The following is a 16,411-nucleotide window of genomic DNA, read 5'->3' on the forward strand; positions in this document are numbered from 1 at the left end:
AGCAGCCTGTTAAGAACAATGCGAAGGATTGAAGCGAAACTCCATCTTCTGGCTTGATTGTGGGCCAATCCAAAGCCTCTTTTATGTATGCTTCCGCTATCTTGAAGTCATCACCAAAGAACTCCTTTAACATTTGTTTTGCTTTAGTATATCCTGCCGAAGACTCCATGTGGATGCAGCTCTTAACCAACTCGTGTGGTTGTCCACTTGTATACTGTAGCAAAAATTGAAGACGATCACGATTGTCACCTGTGCGGCCTTCAATCCCGTGTTCAATGGCCCTAATAAAGGAGTTGTATTCCAGTTGGTCTCCTGTAAATGTTTGGATCTTCAGATCAGGAAGTCGAGATGCTTTGTGACTCTTCACGAGATACTCTGTCACGTTGGCTTGCTGAGAGATGGCTTGGCATAGCCCATCGAGCACTGGTCCCTGTGGGTCTTTAATTTCGGTCTTTGGTGCAGACTGACCAATTGATCAGTTGCTGCTGGAGTATTTTGTTTAATCCTGGGTGCTGGTAAGGTGGGTCTTGATAGTGGTTGAACGGTGAGTTTTGTGTCTGTTTTACCATCCTTATCATAAGTTTTAACTGTGCTACTATCTTCTTGTACGTTCTCATATTTTTGTAAGACCTCCATTTTAGCATCAGACTCAGCCAGTGCAGTTTGCATTGCATGCATTTCTTTTCTAGCTTTTATTGAAGCTTCGATTCTTTTTTGTTGGGCCTCTCGCTGCTTTTTCTCTGCATGCCAGTCTGCTTCTTCCTGCTCTATTGCCAGTTTCTCCCGTAAAGCTGCAGCCTTTGCTCTTAATGATGCTTGCTCCATTTCCGCCTTTAATCTGACTGAGGACGCTGATGAAAGTGAGCTTCCACTCTGTGATGTAGCTTTACTTCGACTTCTAGTGGTCACTTTTGTTGATGTAGACCTACTGTCTGCAGGTGTTACCTGTCTGTCACACTCTTCAGCCTGCTCAACACGTTTCAAAACATCTTTCATCCAATCCTCACATTTCCAGAAAAAGACATCCATTATTTTAATCTTTGGATCAAACCAGCTCCTTTGATCATCCACAAATTCCACTTCATCCATTAATTTCTGAAGGTCAGAATTAAGGTTCACAAATTCCTGATGCAAACCAGTAAAATCAACACGGAGCTTATTTTTTACAGTGTCCACATTTGCATCGTCTTCCATTAATTGTTCAATATGTTTTGTCAAGCTAGTTATCTGTGATAGCTTGTACCTGCGTGCCTGCTCCTTCCTGGCTTTGTGATGTTCAATGGCCTTCTCAGTCATTTTTATTGTCCTTTTTTCACTGTCTTGTTCATCCATAGTAAGCCAGTATTTCCACGTTTATTCAATAAAAATGCCAAAGCACCACAAAGTCTCACTTTGTTATTCAGCCGAACAACAATCCTCTTTTTTCTTTTTTTTTCTTTTTACTCACATGCGCTGGCGAGTTGACGAGCGTCAATTAACGATCCGACGTCAGGCTGAGGAGCTCCCTCATGCAGCTTGTGACTTTTTCTTTTCCAAAAGTCTCCGTGACATTTCCTTCTTCTGTCCTCCGTTTTCGTCAGGCAGTTCCACGTTCCATTAATCCACGAAGAGCAAGTTTTTTGACTAATGTAGGTTCCTAATCAATGAAGCCATGAGCTTGACGCTCTCCTCCCTCGTAACATCCACTTCAAAGGCTAAAGAAAAACTCCACACGATTCTTTCGTTCCTTTTCATTGTTTACTCCAAAAATAAAGCAAGATACAATCCAGCATGATGAAAATCAAAAAAGCCAGAGCAAAGTATCTAGAAAATACTGAGTAAATGCAGAGGTAAAGGCAGAGGTAAAGGCAGAGGTCAAAAAACTGTGTGGCTCCACTCCATGACGACTGACCTGACTGACTGCTGCACATGAAAAACGCACACACGTATCAATCCGCATTAAAGGTTACATGTGCGATTTTTTAACCTCTAAACATCCACACATTTTAAGTGAAATGAATTAAATAGTAACTTATTAATATTAACTGTTCACCTGTAAATGATGTAAATAACCCATTTTTATCATAATTAACAACAACCTCTTCTTAAATGTAAACTTAAATTATTATCCAAATACTAATCAACCAAAAAATAGCATTTAGGCTCCTATAAATATACTATGAAATGTGTTAAAAGAAGGTGACAGAAATACTGTTGAAAACATCTTTTCATTCATGATATTCAGTTATTTAATCAGGCAAATGAAAAGTCAGTGGAACATTCAGAAACTAAGTTATTAAACATTAAAGCTCAGTGAAAGTCTTTAAAAAGTTTGTTACTTTGGCTCCATCTGGTGGTGGAATGAATAATGACAGGATGTTAGACAGCAGTGCAGACCTGTGTGATGTGCAGCTGGTTGTAATGAATGAGCATGTTGTTGTGTTTGTGTGAAGGTGTTTCTCTGCTATGGATCAGTGTGAGGACAGAGAGGAGGGAGTCCCTCCCTCTAAAAGCTCTCTGTGTGGGGAACATGACAGCCAGACCAAAGCTCAGAGGTGAGATGAGGATCTCTAACTGTCCATCACTGTTCTCCACTCACATCACTCCACCATCATTATTCACACTCACTGTCACATCTGACACTCAACTACTGAATAATAAGTCACAATAACTCAGAATGAACTACTAACTTTGTGAGTTAACAAAGAGCTCAACCACTGATTAGTCAACTAATCAACTAAGATGAGACAGCATCTTTCATCAGATGACATTTTGATGAACAGGAGAACGTTTCTCATCCACTGTCTTCTTACTGATTTTCATTCTGCTTCTAAAACTTCAGCTGCTGACAGTCTGCTCAACATTCATCTTTTTAAACTCTTTGATTTGTTGTTTGTTTGTATCAGGATGCAGCAGCAGAGAGCAGACTCTCCTGAACCCAGCTGTGTGTCCATGAAGAGTGACCGGTCTATGGGTCGTCCTATTCTGTTTAAAGATGGACAACCTGCTGATGGAAGGTAAGAACTTAAAAATGGTTGGTTGGCTGTTTGGGCCCCTCCCTACCTTATCGTGGTGAAGGGGTTTGCGTGTCCCAATGACCCTAGGAGCTCAGTTGTCGGGGGCTTTATGCCCCTGGTAGGGTCTCCCATGGCAAACAGGTCCGGGGGGAGGGACCAGACAAAGTGCAGCTCACAAGACCCATTATGATGAGTACAATAAATGGTTCTATGTTTCCCCTGCCTGGACGTGGGTCACCGGGGCCCCCCTCCCTGGAGCCAGGCACAGCCCGAAGAGACAACGTGGAACCCCCTTCCCGTGGGCTCACCACCAGTAGGAGGGGCTAAAGGGGTAGGGTGCAATGTGAGCTGGGCGGTGAAGACCTGCAGAAGCTAGCTCTAGGGACGTGAAACATCACCTCTCTGGTGGGGAAGGATCCTGAGCTGGTGGCGAGGTTGAGAATTTCCTGCTAGATATAGTCGGCTCCACCTCGACGCATAGGAAGGGCTCCAGAACCAGTCTTCTCGACTCTCTTCCACTCTGGAGTTGCCACTGGTGAAAGGCGCCGGGCAGGGGTGGCAATACTTATTGCCCCCCGGCTTGTTGCCTGTATGTTGGAGTTTACCCCAGTGGACGAGAGGGTAGCCTTCGGGTGGGGGGACAGATCCTGAATGTTGTTTGTGCCTATGGTCCAAACCACAGTTCAGAGTATCCACCCTTCTTGGACTCCTTAGAGGGGGTGTTGGAGAGTGCTCCCTCTGGACAGCAGAGACTCAGTGAAGCTGGGAAGCAGTTCGTTGGTGTTAACTACATGTTTTTTTCACTTCTTTATTCATATCAGGATGCAGCAGCAGAGAGCAGACTCTCCTGAACCCAGCTGTGTGTCCATGAAGAGTGACCGGTCTATGGAGCGTCCTATTATGTTTAAAGATGGACAACCTGCTGATGGAAAGTAAGAATTTAACATCCAGTAATCAGAGCAGCATTTACAGGAGTTCATTTAGTCATCATGACAGAACATCTTTAATAAGCTGAGTGCAGATTTGAGTCATTAAATGTCCTTAAACGTGATGTTTTCTCCACAGAGTTCAGCAGCAGAGCTCAGAGGTTCCCAGTGATCAGTCTGCACAGCAGCATCAAACACAGCTGGACTCCATATTTATGGTGTGTACATGTACTAACACACCTTTTACTATTAACTCCATCAACCACAGATGAAATACTAAAGTAGCATTCAGGTCCTAACAGTGTCCATGCTGCTCTGTTTAGACCAGCAGGCCTTCAGACTGACACATGAATCACATGTTGTGTTCTACCAGTTTAAATGAAATGTTCACTTTATCTTTCTGTTCCAGCTGCTGGAGGAGAACATCGTCACTTTTGTGAAGAACGAGCTGAAGAGAGTCCAGAGGGGTCTGAGTCCAGATGACCCAGAATGCTTAGGGAGTCAGAGTGAGGATGAGGAGGTGTTGGACGGTGAGGAGGAAGAGCAGAGGAGGAGCAGCAGAGACGCATTTCTGAAGATCACAGTGCACTTCCTGAGGAGAATGAAGCAGGAGGAGCTGGCTGAGCGTCTGCAGAGCAGTAAGAGGATTTTAACAGATTTAACATGATGGAGAGGAAATGGAGGCAACATGGGAGAGGTTTATATTTCAAACTCTGCTGTTAATATGCTGCACACATCTGCATCAGATCAGAGGTTGTTTGTCCTCCACTGATGAGCTGAATAAAACTGAAGGAGGAGGAAAAACTACACAGACACACGTACATATTCAGATTTCTAGACTTTCTGTAGGATCCACTCACTGATTTCATTTGTTGTTTGTTCATTCAGGAGCTCGTGCCGCAAAGTGTCGACGTAAACTCAAGTCTAACCTGGAGAAGAAGTTCCAGTGTCTGTTTGAGGGGATCGCTAAAGCAGGAAACCCAACCCTTCTGAATCAGATCTACACACCGCTCTACATCACAGAGGGAGGGACTGCAGAGGTCAATGATGAACATGAGATCAGACAGATTGAAACAGCATCCAGGAAACCAGACAGACCAGAAACAACAATCAGACAAGAAGACATCTTTAAAGCCTCACCTGGAAGAGATGAACCAATCAGAACAGTGATGACAAAGGGAGTGGCTGGCATTGGGAAAACAGTCTTAACACAGAAGTTCACTCTGGACTGGGCTGAAGACAAAGCCAACCAGGACATACACTTCACATTTCCATTCACTTTCAGAGAGCTGAATGTGCTGAAAGAGAAAAAGTACAGCTTGGTGGAACTTGTTCATCACTTCTTTACTGAAACCAAAGAAGCAGGAATCTGCAGGTTTGAAGAGTTCCAGGTTGTGTTCATCTTTGACGGTCTGGATGAGTGTCGACTTCCTCTGGACTTCCACAACACTGAGATCCTGACTGATGTTACAGAGTCAACCTCAGTGGATGTGCTGCTGACAAACCTCATCAGGGGGAAACTGCTTCCCTCTGCTCGCCTCTGGATAACCACACGACCTGCAGCAGCCAATCAGATCCCTCCTGAGTGTGTCGGCATGGTGACAGAGGTCAGAGGGTTCACTGACCCACAGAAGGAGGAGTACTTCAGGAAGAGATTCAGAGATAAGGAGCAGGCCAGCACCATCATCTCCCACATCAAGACATCACGAAGCCTCCACATCATGTGCCACATCCCAGTCTTCTGCTGGATCACTGCTACAGTTCTGGAGGATGTGTTGAAAAGCAGAGAGGGAGGAGAGCTGCCCAAGACCCTGACTGAGATGTACATCCACTTCCTGGTGCTTCAGTCCAAACTGAAGAACGTCAAGTATGATGGAGGAACTGAGACAGATCCACACTGGAGTCCAGAGAGCAAGAAGGTGATTGAGTCTCTGGGAAAACTGGCTTTTGAGCAGCTGCAGAAAGGCCACCTGATCTTCTATGAATCAGACCTGACAGAGTGTGGCATCGATATCAGAGCAGCCTCAGTGTACTCAGGAGTGTTCACACAGGTCTTTAAAGAGGAGAGAGGGCTGTACCAGGACAAGGTGTTCTGCTTCGTCCATCTGAGCCTTCAGGAGTTTCTGGCTGCTCTTCATGTCCATCTGACATTCATCAAGTCTGGAATCAATCTGCTGGCAGAAGAACAAACAACATCCTGGTGGTCTAAAGTCTTTAAAGACAAACCTGAACCAACACGTTTCTACCAGAGTGCTGTGGACGAGGCCTTAAAGAGTCCAAATGGACACCTGGACTTGTTCCTCCGCTTCCTCCTGGGTCTTTCACTGCAGACCAATCAGACTCTCCTACGAGGTCTGCTGACACAGACAGGAAGTAGCTCACAGAACAATCAGGAAACAGTCGAGTACATCAAGGAGAACATCAGTGAGAATGTGTCTGCAGAGAGAAGCATCAATCTGTTCCACTGTCTGAATGAACTGAATGATCATTCTCTAGTGGAGGAGATCCAACAGTACCTGAGATCAGGAAGTCTCTCCACAGATAAACTGTCTCCTGCTCAGTGGTCAGCTCTGGTCTTCATCTTACTGTCATCAGAAAAAGATCTGGATGTGTTTGACCTGAAGAAATACTCTGCTTCAGAGGAGGCTCTTCTGAGGCTGCTGCCAGTGGTCAAAGCCTCCAACAAAGCTCTGTAGGTGCACACAGAACTATCCAGATTAATGTAGTTTCATCTTTGTTCAATGAAGAAAAGTAATGTTTGCAATTCTTTTGTTCTGCTGATTCTTCTCCAGGTTGAGTGACTGTAACCTCTCAGAGAGAAGCTGTGCAGCTCTGTCCTCAGTTCTCAGCTCCCAGTCCTCTAGTCTGAGAGATCTGGACCTGAGTCACAACAACCTGCAGGATTCAGGAGTGAAGCAGCTTTCTGCTGGACTGGAGAGTCCACACTGTGGACTGGAAACTTTCAGGTCAGGATTCAACCGTCTATAAAAGTTTACCGACCAAGCTTTTATTGTCTTTATATATTGGATCTGTGAATGTGTGGACTGGAAACTCTCAGGTCAGTTTTTATTACTGTCTATATAAAGTCATATTTTTGGCTTCTCCTCAGTTTTTAGTTTACATGAAGAGTTTATGATGAAAAGATTTAGTGTACTGTCTGAGCTGAAGTGATGTAACATCAAGTATACAGTAAGTAAAACTCCTTCCACACCAACATGTGAGGCAGGATTTATGTTTCTGTCATTTAAACTCAATGAAGACTCAATGTGCATTAATTCATGAAAGTCTAATATAATGGAAAGAATAACAGAAAATATACAACACAGAATTACTGTCATGTTCTCTACATGCAGGTGAACATAAAAAGCAGATCTGCTGCTCAGGAAATGTTGAACATGATTTTCTTTACATTTAACTTTTTTCGTATAAAATACAAATTAAATGTTTAAACACTGAATGAAATTAAATTATAATATGACGGAAGATATTAAGTTGCCTAATTAAATGATTGTGATCACACAGTGAACATTGTTGGAATGAAAAATAAGAACTAAGTTAAAACATCAGTAAATTTCTCTGAAATCTTCTTTAAATATTCTGTGGAACAATATTTAACTTTAAAGGCATTTCTTCTTCAACATAAATCAGAATGCAGCCTCCAGCAGGAACATGTGCTTTCTCTCCTACTAACCTAAAATGTATCTGCATGACACCAACATACAGCAGGGGGCGCTGAGTGTGAACATAAAGGCCTGAAGGACAAAATACTGTTTATCTCATTAGATGAACTGTTGTGTGTGTTCAGTCTGTCAGGATGTCTGATCACAGAGGAAGGCTGTGCTTCTCTGGCCTCAGCTCTGAACTCCAACCCCTCCCATCTGAGAGAGCTGGACCTGAGCTACAATCATCCAGGAGACTCAGGAGAGAAGCTTCTGACTGCTGGACTGAAGGATCCACACTGGAGACTGGACACTCTCAGGTATGGACAGACAGGTGGACACTCTCAGGTAGGGATAGATGGACACTCAGGTATGGACAGACAGGTGGACACACTCAGGTATGGACAGATGGACAGACACTCTGACTAACTGAGGGACTCTGGTTCATGTTTAATGGTGGATATGAGTGAAGGTGTATGAAGCTGATTGTGTCTTTGTCTCTTCCTCCAGGATGGACCATGGTGGACCGCAGAGACTGAAACCTGGTGTGAGGAAGTGTGAGTGTGTTTTCAGTTTGATTCATGAGAACTTTGAGAAAAACTGGATGAAATATGTAAAAGAAGTGAAAAAAGTTCAAAGTGATGGAAAATGTGTTTGGTCAGAAATGGGCGTGGCCTAAACTCACATTCATCTTCAACCAATGAATCCATGAAACAGAAATGTCCTTCTGTTCGTCACAGTTCAGGAGTTAAAAGAGAAATATTTTATAAATGTCCACATGGTGGCGCTACCTGCTCCAAAATGTCCCTCATGTCTCTCCTGCAGATAAAGTTCATTCATTCATACTGACTTCAGCTGTTTGGAGCATTTGGACAAAAATGTTTGTAACAGACGACAGTTTGAGATGAAAATAATCAGTGGCGGCTGGTGAACATTTTTTTTTTTTTTTGGGGGGGGGGGGCAGTTTGTTGGTGGAGGGTCCTAGGGTTAGTGTCAAACAAACCATAGCACCACTTCATCAAATTTAAAAAGAAAGAAAGGAAAGCCAATTTAAAAACAACACAACACACTGTAATGGTGCCTAAACACAGCCGGTAGTACTACTTGAACATAACTTCTCAATGACTCTCTGGTTAAAGTCAGTCACCAGTCTCTTTACCATTGACAGCATGGCCAGTGCCTCTCCTGGGTCATGATGGTGTTTCTGAGAAAAGTTTGAATTCTTTTCATGGTTGAGAAGCACTTCTCAGCTTCCGCTGTGGTCATGGGTGATGAGGATCTTTAGGAAAGTGACAGTCTCTGAGAAGACTTCTTCAACATTGTTCTCTCCATAAACAACTGGAATAGATCCACAGCACCACAACAGGCTCTGAACTCGTCCTGCTGTAGATGAGACTAAACTCTGTCTTCAGCTTGCTTCCATTGAGCATCGGGTCAGCCTTCAAGGTGTTGCTCAGTGCATCCTCAGGAAATGTTCAAACCTGTCCCCCAGCAGCAAGGTGGCGCTAACTAGGTAGTTTATAAAGGAGAAGTGTTCCCTGGTGTGTCCCAGTATGGTATCTCTGACCCACAGAGACAGGAATAAAACATTATAATCAGACATGACAAAATGTCCATTTCACTCACATCACCTAAAGTTACCAACAGTTAAAGTAAAGTTACCAATAAGTTAATGTGCTTAAAAAGAGACACCACCATATATATTTTAGTTATTGTGTCATCAACTAGGTCACTTTTAGCCTTGTGAACTTGAATTAAAAAAAGTTATTAAAAACTCACCTAACACAGTCTCCTAAGTTTAAATAGTTTGTCTAGTTTTAAGATCTGTAAGAGGACAAACTTAGATTACAACACAAATTGTTAATTTTGTAAATTTTTCTGACCTGCGTTGAACAAATGTCATTTCCACCACATCTCAATATACAACTGTTATTTAATTATAAATAACTTTACCACTCTAGATTCTTCTGAGACCCTTTTTGTAACTATTTTTACCAGTTTTTCTATAATGTACAATAATCATACATCTGTCCAATCACAGTAGATCAAAAACATAAAACAACAATTCACTGCCAATAAAAGTGGGCGTGTCCTGTAAAACTGAAGGAAGCCAATCAGAGAGCAGCCTCAGGTCACATGCTTGTGAAGGGTTTACATTGACTCTCATTGGAATCAATTATCTAGTCGTAGTATTACCGTTATAGTCATTATTATTATTACCATCATCATCATCATCATCATCATCATCATCATCACCACATTGCCACCATTGTCACTTTCATAAATATTATCACCATTAACTCAAAGTAATATAAATAATAGTACACAAAGGACCAAGTCCATTGTCATCCACTCATTTTTGGACACAACCAAATCACATATAATACACATACATATAAATATACATATATAATAATAGCATCTTAATTCCTATACCTACTGAAGATCATTTCTTTGTACCTCTTTATAAAAATCTTAATGTTTGGACATTCCCTCAGTTCCACATTTAGACTGCTGCATAGCCTCACACCACAAACACAAATACAAAAGTTCCTCCTCATCGTTCGCACGCTAACAGTTTAGAAATAAGTCTGACCTCTTAGATTGTAGCCCTCCTCTCTTACACTGAACATGTTTTGGATATTTGCAGGCAGTTGGTTGTTTTTTGCTTCGTACATTGTTTGAGCTATTTGAAATTCCACCAGATCAGCAAACTTCAGTAAATGAGACAGTAAGAATAATGGATTTGAATGATCCCTGTACTCTGCATGATGGATGTTGCAAATTGCTCTTTTCTGAAGAATAAACAATGACTGTACATTAGATTTGTAATTATTGGCCCAAACTTCAGCGCAGTAACTTAAGTATGGTGAGACCAGTGAACAGTACAAAATGTGAAGCGCTTTATAATCCAGGACCTGTTTGGCTTCACTTAATACTGCAATGCTCCTTTTGGGATGTATATGTTTAATGTTTGCCTTCCAACAAAGCTTTTCATCAATTATGACCCCAACAAATCTATTTTCAGTAACCTGTTCAATATTCACACCATCTATCTGTATTTTTACTTGTTTGTTTCTTCTGCAGTGAAACAACATTACTTTAGTTTTATTCAAATTTAGTGACAATTTATTTTTGATCAAACCAGGTTTTTAGTTTGATCATTTCCATGGTTACCATATCTTGTAGTTAATCATCACCCGAACAACAACTATGAGTGTGATCCGCAGAAAGAACAAGCTTCAATACCTTTGATATGTGACATATGTCATAAAACATGTTGGTCCCAATACTGACCCCTGTGGGACCGCAGGTCCAAACATTTAGAGCAACTGTCACCTAACCTCACAAACTGCTGTCTGTTACTTTAATAACTTTGAATCCAAACCAAGACTTCTCCCCTAATCCCATAACGTTCCTATGTATTTAATAAGAGGATAACTCATTTTCTGAGATCCATTTTTAATAATACTGTTCAGAAAGCTCCATATTTCCTTCATATTGCCTGTTTGTTTCTAATAGTGTCCTATAGTACTCCTTCTTTCTTGCCCTCAACATGTTAGTTCACTTATTTTTATACTTCTTATATTTATTTTCTGACTTTTGAGTTTTATATGTTATGAACTCTCATTTATTAAACCCTTAGTTAGCCATGGACATTCAGCATGTTTTATTTGTTTAGTATATTGTTTTATTGGACAGTTTATATTATATAATGACCTGAACTGTTGAATTTACATTCAGACAAACATCAGACGCAGCTGGAATCAAGTTTCACTTTGAAAAACATTCTCATCTAAAGGTCCACTTACTCTGTATGTCCAAAGCTTTCAGTCACATCTCATGGTCTTCCTCAGTGATGGAGGGTCTCAGTTGTCATGGAGATGGTTTAAGTTTGAATGGTTTCAGTAAAGTAGTTAATAAATCAACAGATGATAAACTGCAGCTGTATTGTGTCTCGTTCTCTCCATCAGATGCCTGTGAACTGGAACTGGATCCAAACACAATGAACACAAACCTCAAACTGTCTGATAACAACAGGAAGGTGACAAATGTGGAGGAGGATCAGTCATATCCTGATCATCCAGACAGATTTGACTACTGGGAACAGCTGCTGTGTAGAAATGTTCTGACTGGTCGATGTTACTGGGAGGTCGAGTGGAGAGGAAGAGTTTATATATCAGTGAGTTACAGAAGAATCAGAAGGAAAGGAGACAGTGCTGACTGTAGGTTTGGATTTAATGATCAGTCCTGGAGTCTGGAGTGCTCTGATCGTTATGGTTACTCTGTCTGGCACAATAAGAGAAGAACACCCATCTCCTCCTCCTCCTCCTCCTCCTCCTCCTCCTCCTCCTCCTCTGTCTCTAACAGAGTAGCAGTGTATGTGGACTGTCCTGCTGGCACTCTGTCCTTCTACAGAGTCTCCTCTGACTCACTGATCCACCTCCACACCTTCAACACCACATTCACTGATCCTCTGTGTGCTGGGTTTATGTTCTACTACTATGGTTCCTCAGTGTCTCTGTAGGAGGAGCAGAGAGGAGCAGAGAGGAGTAAAGAGGAGCAGAGAGGAGCAGTGAGGAGCAAAGAGAAGCAAAGAGGAGCAAAGAGGAGCAAAGAGGAGCAGAGAGGAGCAGTGAGGAGCAAAGAGGAGCAGATGGTTAAACAGAGCTGCAGTACCTCTTCACACCAGCAGGAGGCAGCATCACACTGTGTCTCTGTAGGAGGAGCAGTGAGGAGTAAAGAGGAGCAGAGAGGAGCAGAGAGGAGTAAAGAGGAGCAGAGAGGAGCAGTGAGGAGCAGAGAGGAGCAGAGAGGAGCAGAGAGGAGTAAAGAGGAGTAAAGAGGAGTAAAGAGGAGTAAAGAGGAGCAGAGAGGAGCAGTGAGAAGCAGAGATTAGCAGAGAGGAGTAGAGAGGAGCAGTGAGGAGTAAAGAGGAGCAGAGAGGAGTAGAGAGGAGTAAAGAGGAGCAGCAGCATCACACTGACCCTTAATGAGACACAGATGGTTAAACAGAGCTGCAGTACCTCTTCACACCAGCAGGGTGGGTTTGGATATAATGATCAGTCCTGGAGTCTGAGCTGCTCTGATGATGATGGTTACTCTGCACTGTGAAGCAGATCTGTGTCTCAGACTCAAACACTCAGTTATTTTTCCTTCTACATGATTCATTGATTAGTCTCAGTTGACTCTGCTGTTGTTACTGTCAGGATCCAATGAGCAGCATGCAGCTCTATTCATGTTTAATCTAATAACATCTGTCCAGCTGTGGAAGCCCACAGTGTTTTTGTGCTTGTATTTTATCTGATGATCAATAAAAGCTATTCATGGTGTTATTGTTGAAAGCTTCCTCACTTTACTGACACAATGGATAATATAACAAGCTTTATAATACAACACATTGTTAAAGATGAAACCAGACAGCAGTGTGTAGTCGGCTCACATCTCAGATGTCTATGAGTTGTTAACAGCTCCACCAAATACTGATGTTTCCCTCTAAACTTCTCACATGCTTTCATTTCTATAAATGTTCAAATGATCCAATATTTCAGCAACAATCAAAGATTAGAGAAAAAGTCCAAAAACTGAAACTATTAGTGTATCAGAACTTAGTTTGTTCTTCTTTCCCATTAATCATCTCACCTCCCCTCACATTTATCTGCTGACCCTCTGGAGGGGCCCCAGCCCTAGGTTGGGAACCACTGGCCATTAAGACCAGGGACCAGTGTGAAACAGGAAGTCCATGTGGACAGCAGGACTGATGATAACGTTTCCACGGCGACCAGCTTCATCAGCTGCTCTGTGATTGGTCCAACAAGTTTTCTATTGAACGTTCCCTAAAGAACATTTTAAGAACGTTGTATAAATGTTCCCAAAACGTTGTAATAACCAGATGAAATAACGTTTTTATAAAGTAATGTTTACAATGTTCCCCTAAAGTTCCCATTTGGTAGAATTTTGGGAAACCTTCCCACAACGTTCTAAGAAAGTTCTATAAATGACGGTTTTGATATAACATTCCTAAAACGTTCTAATAACATGATAGTTGTAACGTTATTTGAGGGTAATTTTCTAACTTTCCCCAGAGGTTCCTGCACCAAGAGAAGTTATTACACATCTGCCATACAAAAATAATAATAATACAAATATTGCATCATTCCCCACAATATAATCATACTTACCTTTGCCTCCAACTGAACACCACAAACACAAAGGACATGATGGTGGATTTCCAAAAGTCCAAGCTCCTTTTTCAGCCAATGAACTTTCGTGGGGTGGATATTGAGGTAATGCTAACATACAAATATCTGGGAGATCACCTGGACAACAAGTTGTACTGGTCCCCTAACATAGATACACTCTACAGAAAAGGACAAAGGCTCAGATCCTTAGACATCTACTGTTCTATGCTGCAGTCTGCTGGGGAGGCAACATAAAACAGAAAGATGGATGTGGGTCTTGGTCCTCTTCATAGCGCCTTGGTGGAATGGAAGTGATGAGGCAGAGATCCACTGATCCAGCTACGTTGCAGAACTGAAAGATTCTGGAAATGTTTCATACGAACTGCCATCAGAATACATCATTCGTTTTGTTGAGCTACAAAGCAATTGAATTTGCCTTTGAGAATCAATAAGTTCTATTCTATTAATTCCTCTTCCTCTCCACCTCACACACACATCATCATTGATGGCTATGTAGCAGTTTGATTGAAAAAGCAACAAAAGAGAATTGTTACCTATTCAGTACAGTTACAGGCAACATGTAACTTCCACCTAATGGCATCAGCTGATACTCTATGTAATGAATGTGATCCCTGAGGGTGGATGGGGGCAGCACAACAATGTTTTTGCCCTCTGGTCATATTTGGTTTGTTTTATCTTTAATGGACAGGTTGTAATGGATAATGCACAGCCAGGTGGTCTGTGGTCACTCTGGAGGATAAAGATCCTGACAGGATGATCAGGGTTAGGATCAGTATCCTGATGCAAAGCACAGAGGTCTTCATCCCCCTTGAAGAGGTTTTCTTCAATAATAAACAACTCACTGTATTATCCTGCTTATTACATTTTTCATATGATTGTATTAAATTAAAGATTAAGTTTATTCCTCTGAATGAAAATGATCGCACGTTGTTATGGACACAGAGCAATGATCTGTTACATAGCTAAAGTCTGCTAGCAAGACTTTTACAAATGATTTTGTTCCATTTATTCCTAACATTTATCTAACTTACTATTTATATATCTAACATTTATCTAACTTATTATTTATATATCTAACATTTATCTAACTTACTATTTATATATATAACATTTATCTAACTTACTATTTATATATCTAACATTTATCTAACTTACTATTTATATATCTAACATTTATCTAACTTACTATTTATATATCTAACATTTATCTAACTTACTATTTATATATCTAACATTTATCTAACTTACTATTTATATATCTAACATTTATCTAACTTACTATTTATATATCTAACATTTATATATCTAACTATTTATATATATAACTATTTATATATATAACTATTTATATATCTAACTATTTATATATATAACTATTTATATATATAACTATTTATATATCTAACATTTATCTAACTTACTATTTATATATCTAACATTTATATATCTAACAGCAGACCAAGCAGAAACAAACACAGCTTGATTACTGAAGTGATTTCTGCTGCTGCTGAAAAGCATCTCGGTTTTGTTTCCCTGCAGTTCTTTTTTTTTACTTAGATTCATTTTTTAGGGTTTGGTTTATGCCACACCTGTTTAGTTTTATGTAAATAAATGGTTCAATAATCACAAGTTGACCTCCTTATTGGATTAATGGTTGCAGCTCTAATAATGTTAACAGTTAATCTCTGATCTATCACATTTACAAACTGATGGATATGTAACCAAAATTCAATGTTAGACATAATTTAATGAAAAGTTCTTAGTTTGACAAATTACACGGTCGCCCATAAAGTTGGAATAATTTAGTTTTCTGACACATTCCTCTTTTTATTTCCTATTTATACTCATCAGTAATCACCTTTGACCAGGTGCACTGAGACTGATCAATACTTTATCTATCAAGAATAAATCACATGTTCACAATCATTTCATGGAAAGAGGTCAAAAATATTTTATTGCAACTTTATGTGCGTCCGTGTATATTCTTTATGATTTTATTGTTTTTCTGTTGTTTTGTTGTGTAGCTCATCAGCTGACATCAACTTTATCAGGTAAATGGTGAATTGACTTTCCGACTCCTCAAAGCTCTTTACACTACAGGTCATTCACCACATTCACACATTGATGAGCTGCCATGCAAGGTGGTGACCAACACTCACATGCACACTCACATGCACACTCACATGCACACTCACATGCACACTCACATGCACACTCACATGCACACTCATACACCAAGTGGGAGCAGTTGGGGTTAAGTGTCTTGCCCGAGGACACATGGACATGCAGAAAGGAGGAGCTGGGAATTAAACATTTTGGGAACGTTCTGGTAACCTTCTTAAAACATTCAATTAACCATCCAAAACGTTCAGGGAACATCATAATAACCTTCTGGTTACGTAGGAAAAACTTGCCGTTCATATGTCATCCTGTGTGTGTGTGTGTGTGTGTGTGTGACTGTGTGTGTGTGGGTGTGTGTGTGACTGTGTGTGTGTGTGTGTGTGTGTGTGTGTGGGTGTGTGTGTGTGTGTGTGTGGGTGTGTGACTGTGTGTGTGTGTGTGTGTGTGTGTGTGTGTGTGACTGTGTGTGTGTGGGTGTGTGTGTGACTGTGTGTGTGTGTGTGTGT

The 16,411-nt window shown here is 41.0% G+C and overlaps 2 protein-coding genes across 2 annotated transcripts in view; both read left to right on the forward strand.

The window, feature by feature from the left end:
- Window positions 1-16,411, forward strand: part of LOC133981114 (NLR family CARD domain-containing protein 3-like) — a 54,046-nt gene that overhangs the window by 20,341 nt on the left and 17,294 nt on the right. The window contains exons 3-5 of the mRNA XM_062419999.1: window positions 4,062-4,140; window positions 4,332-4,560; window positions 4,811-6,274. Coding sequence (XP_062275983.1) covers window positions 4,062-4,140; window positions 4,332-4,560; window positions 4,811-6,274 — 1,772 coding nt within the window. The remainder of the gene's footprint in view (window positions 1-4,061; window positions 4,141-4,331; window positions 4,561-4,810; window positions 6,275-16,411) is intronic.
- LOC133980062 (stonustoxin subunit beta-like) lies at window positions 7,928-12,119 on the forward strand. The gene is made up of 2 exons (XM_062418631.1): window positions 7,928-8,138; window positions 11,556-12,119. The coding sequence occupies exons 1-2, from the start codon at window positions 8,093-8,095 to the stop codon at window positions 12,107-12,109; spliced, it is 600 nt and encodes a 199-aa protein (XP_062274615.1). The 5' UTR covers window positions 7,928-8,092; the 3' UTR covers window positions 12,110-12,119.

Source organism: Scomber scombrus, chromosome 5, assembly GCF_963691925.1.
Source record: "Scomber scombrus chromosome 5, fScoSco1.1, whole genome shotgun sequence".
NCBI classification, from domain to species: domain Eukaryota; kingdom Metazoa; phylum Chordata; class Actinopteri; order Scombriformes; family Scombridae; genus Scomber; species Scomber scombrus.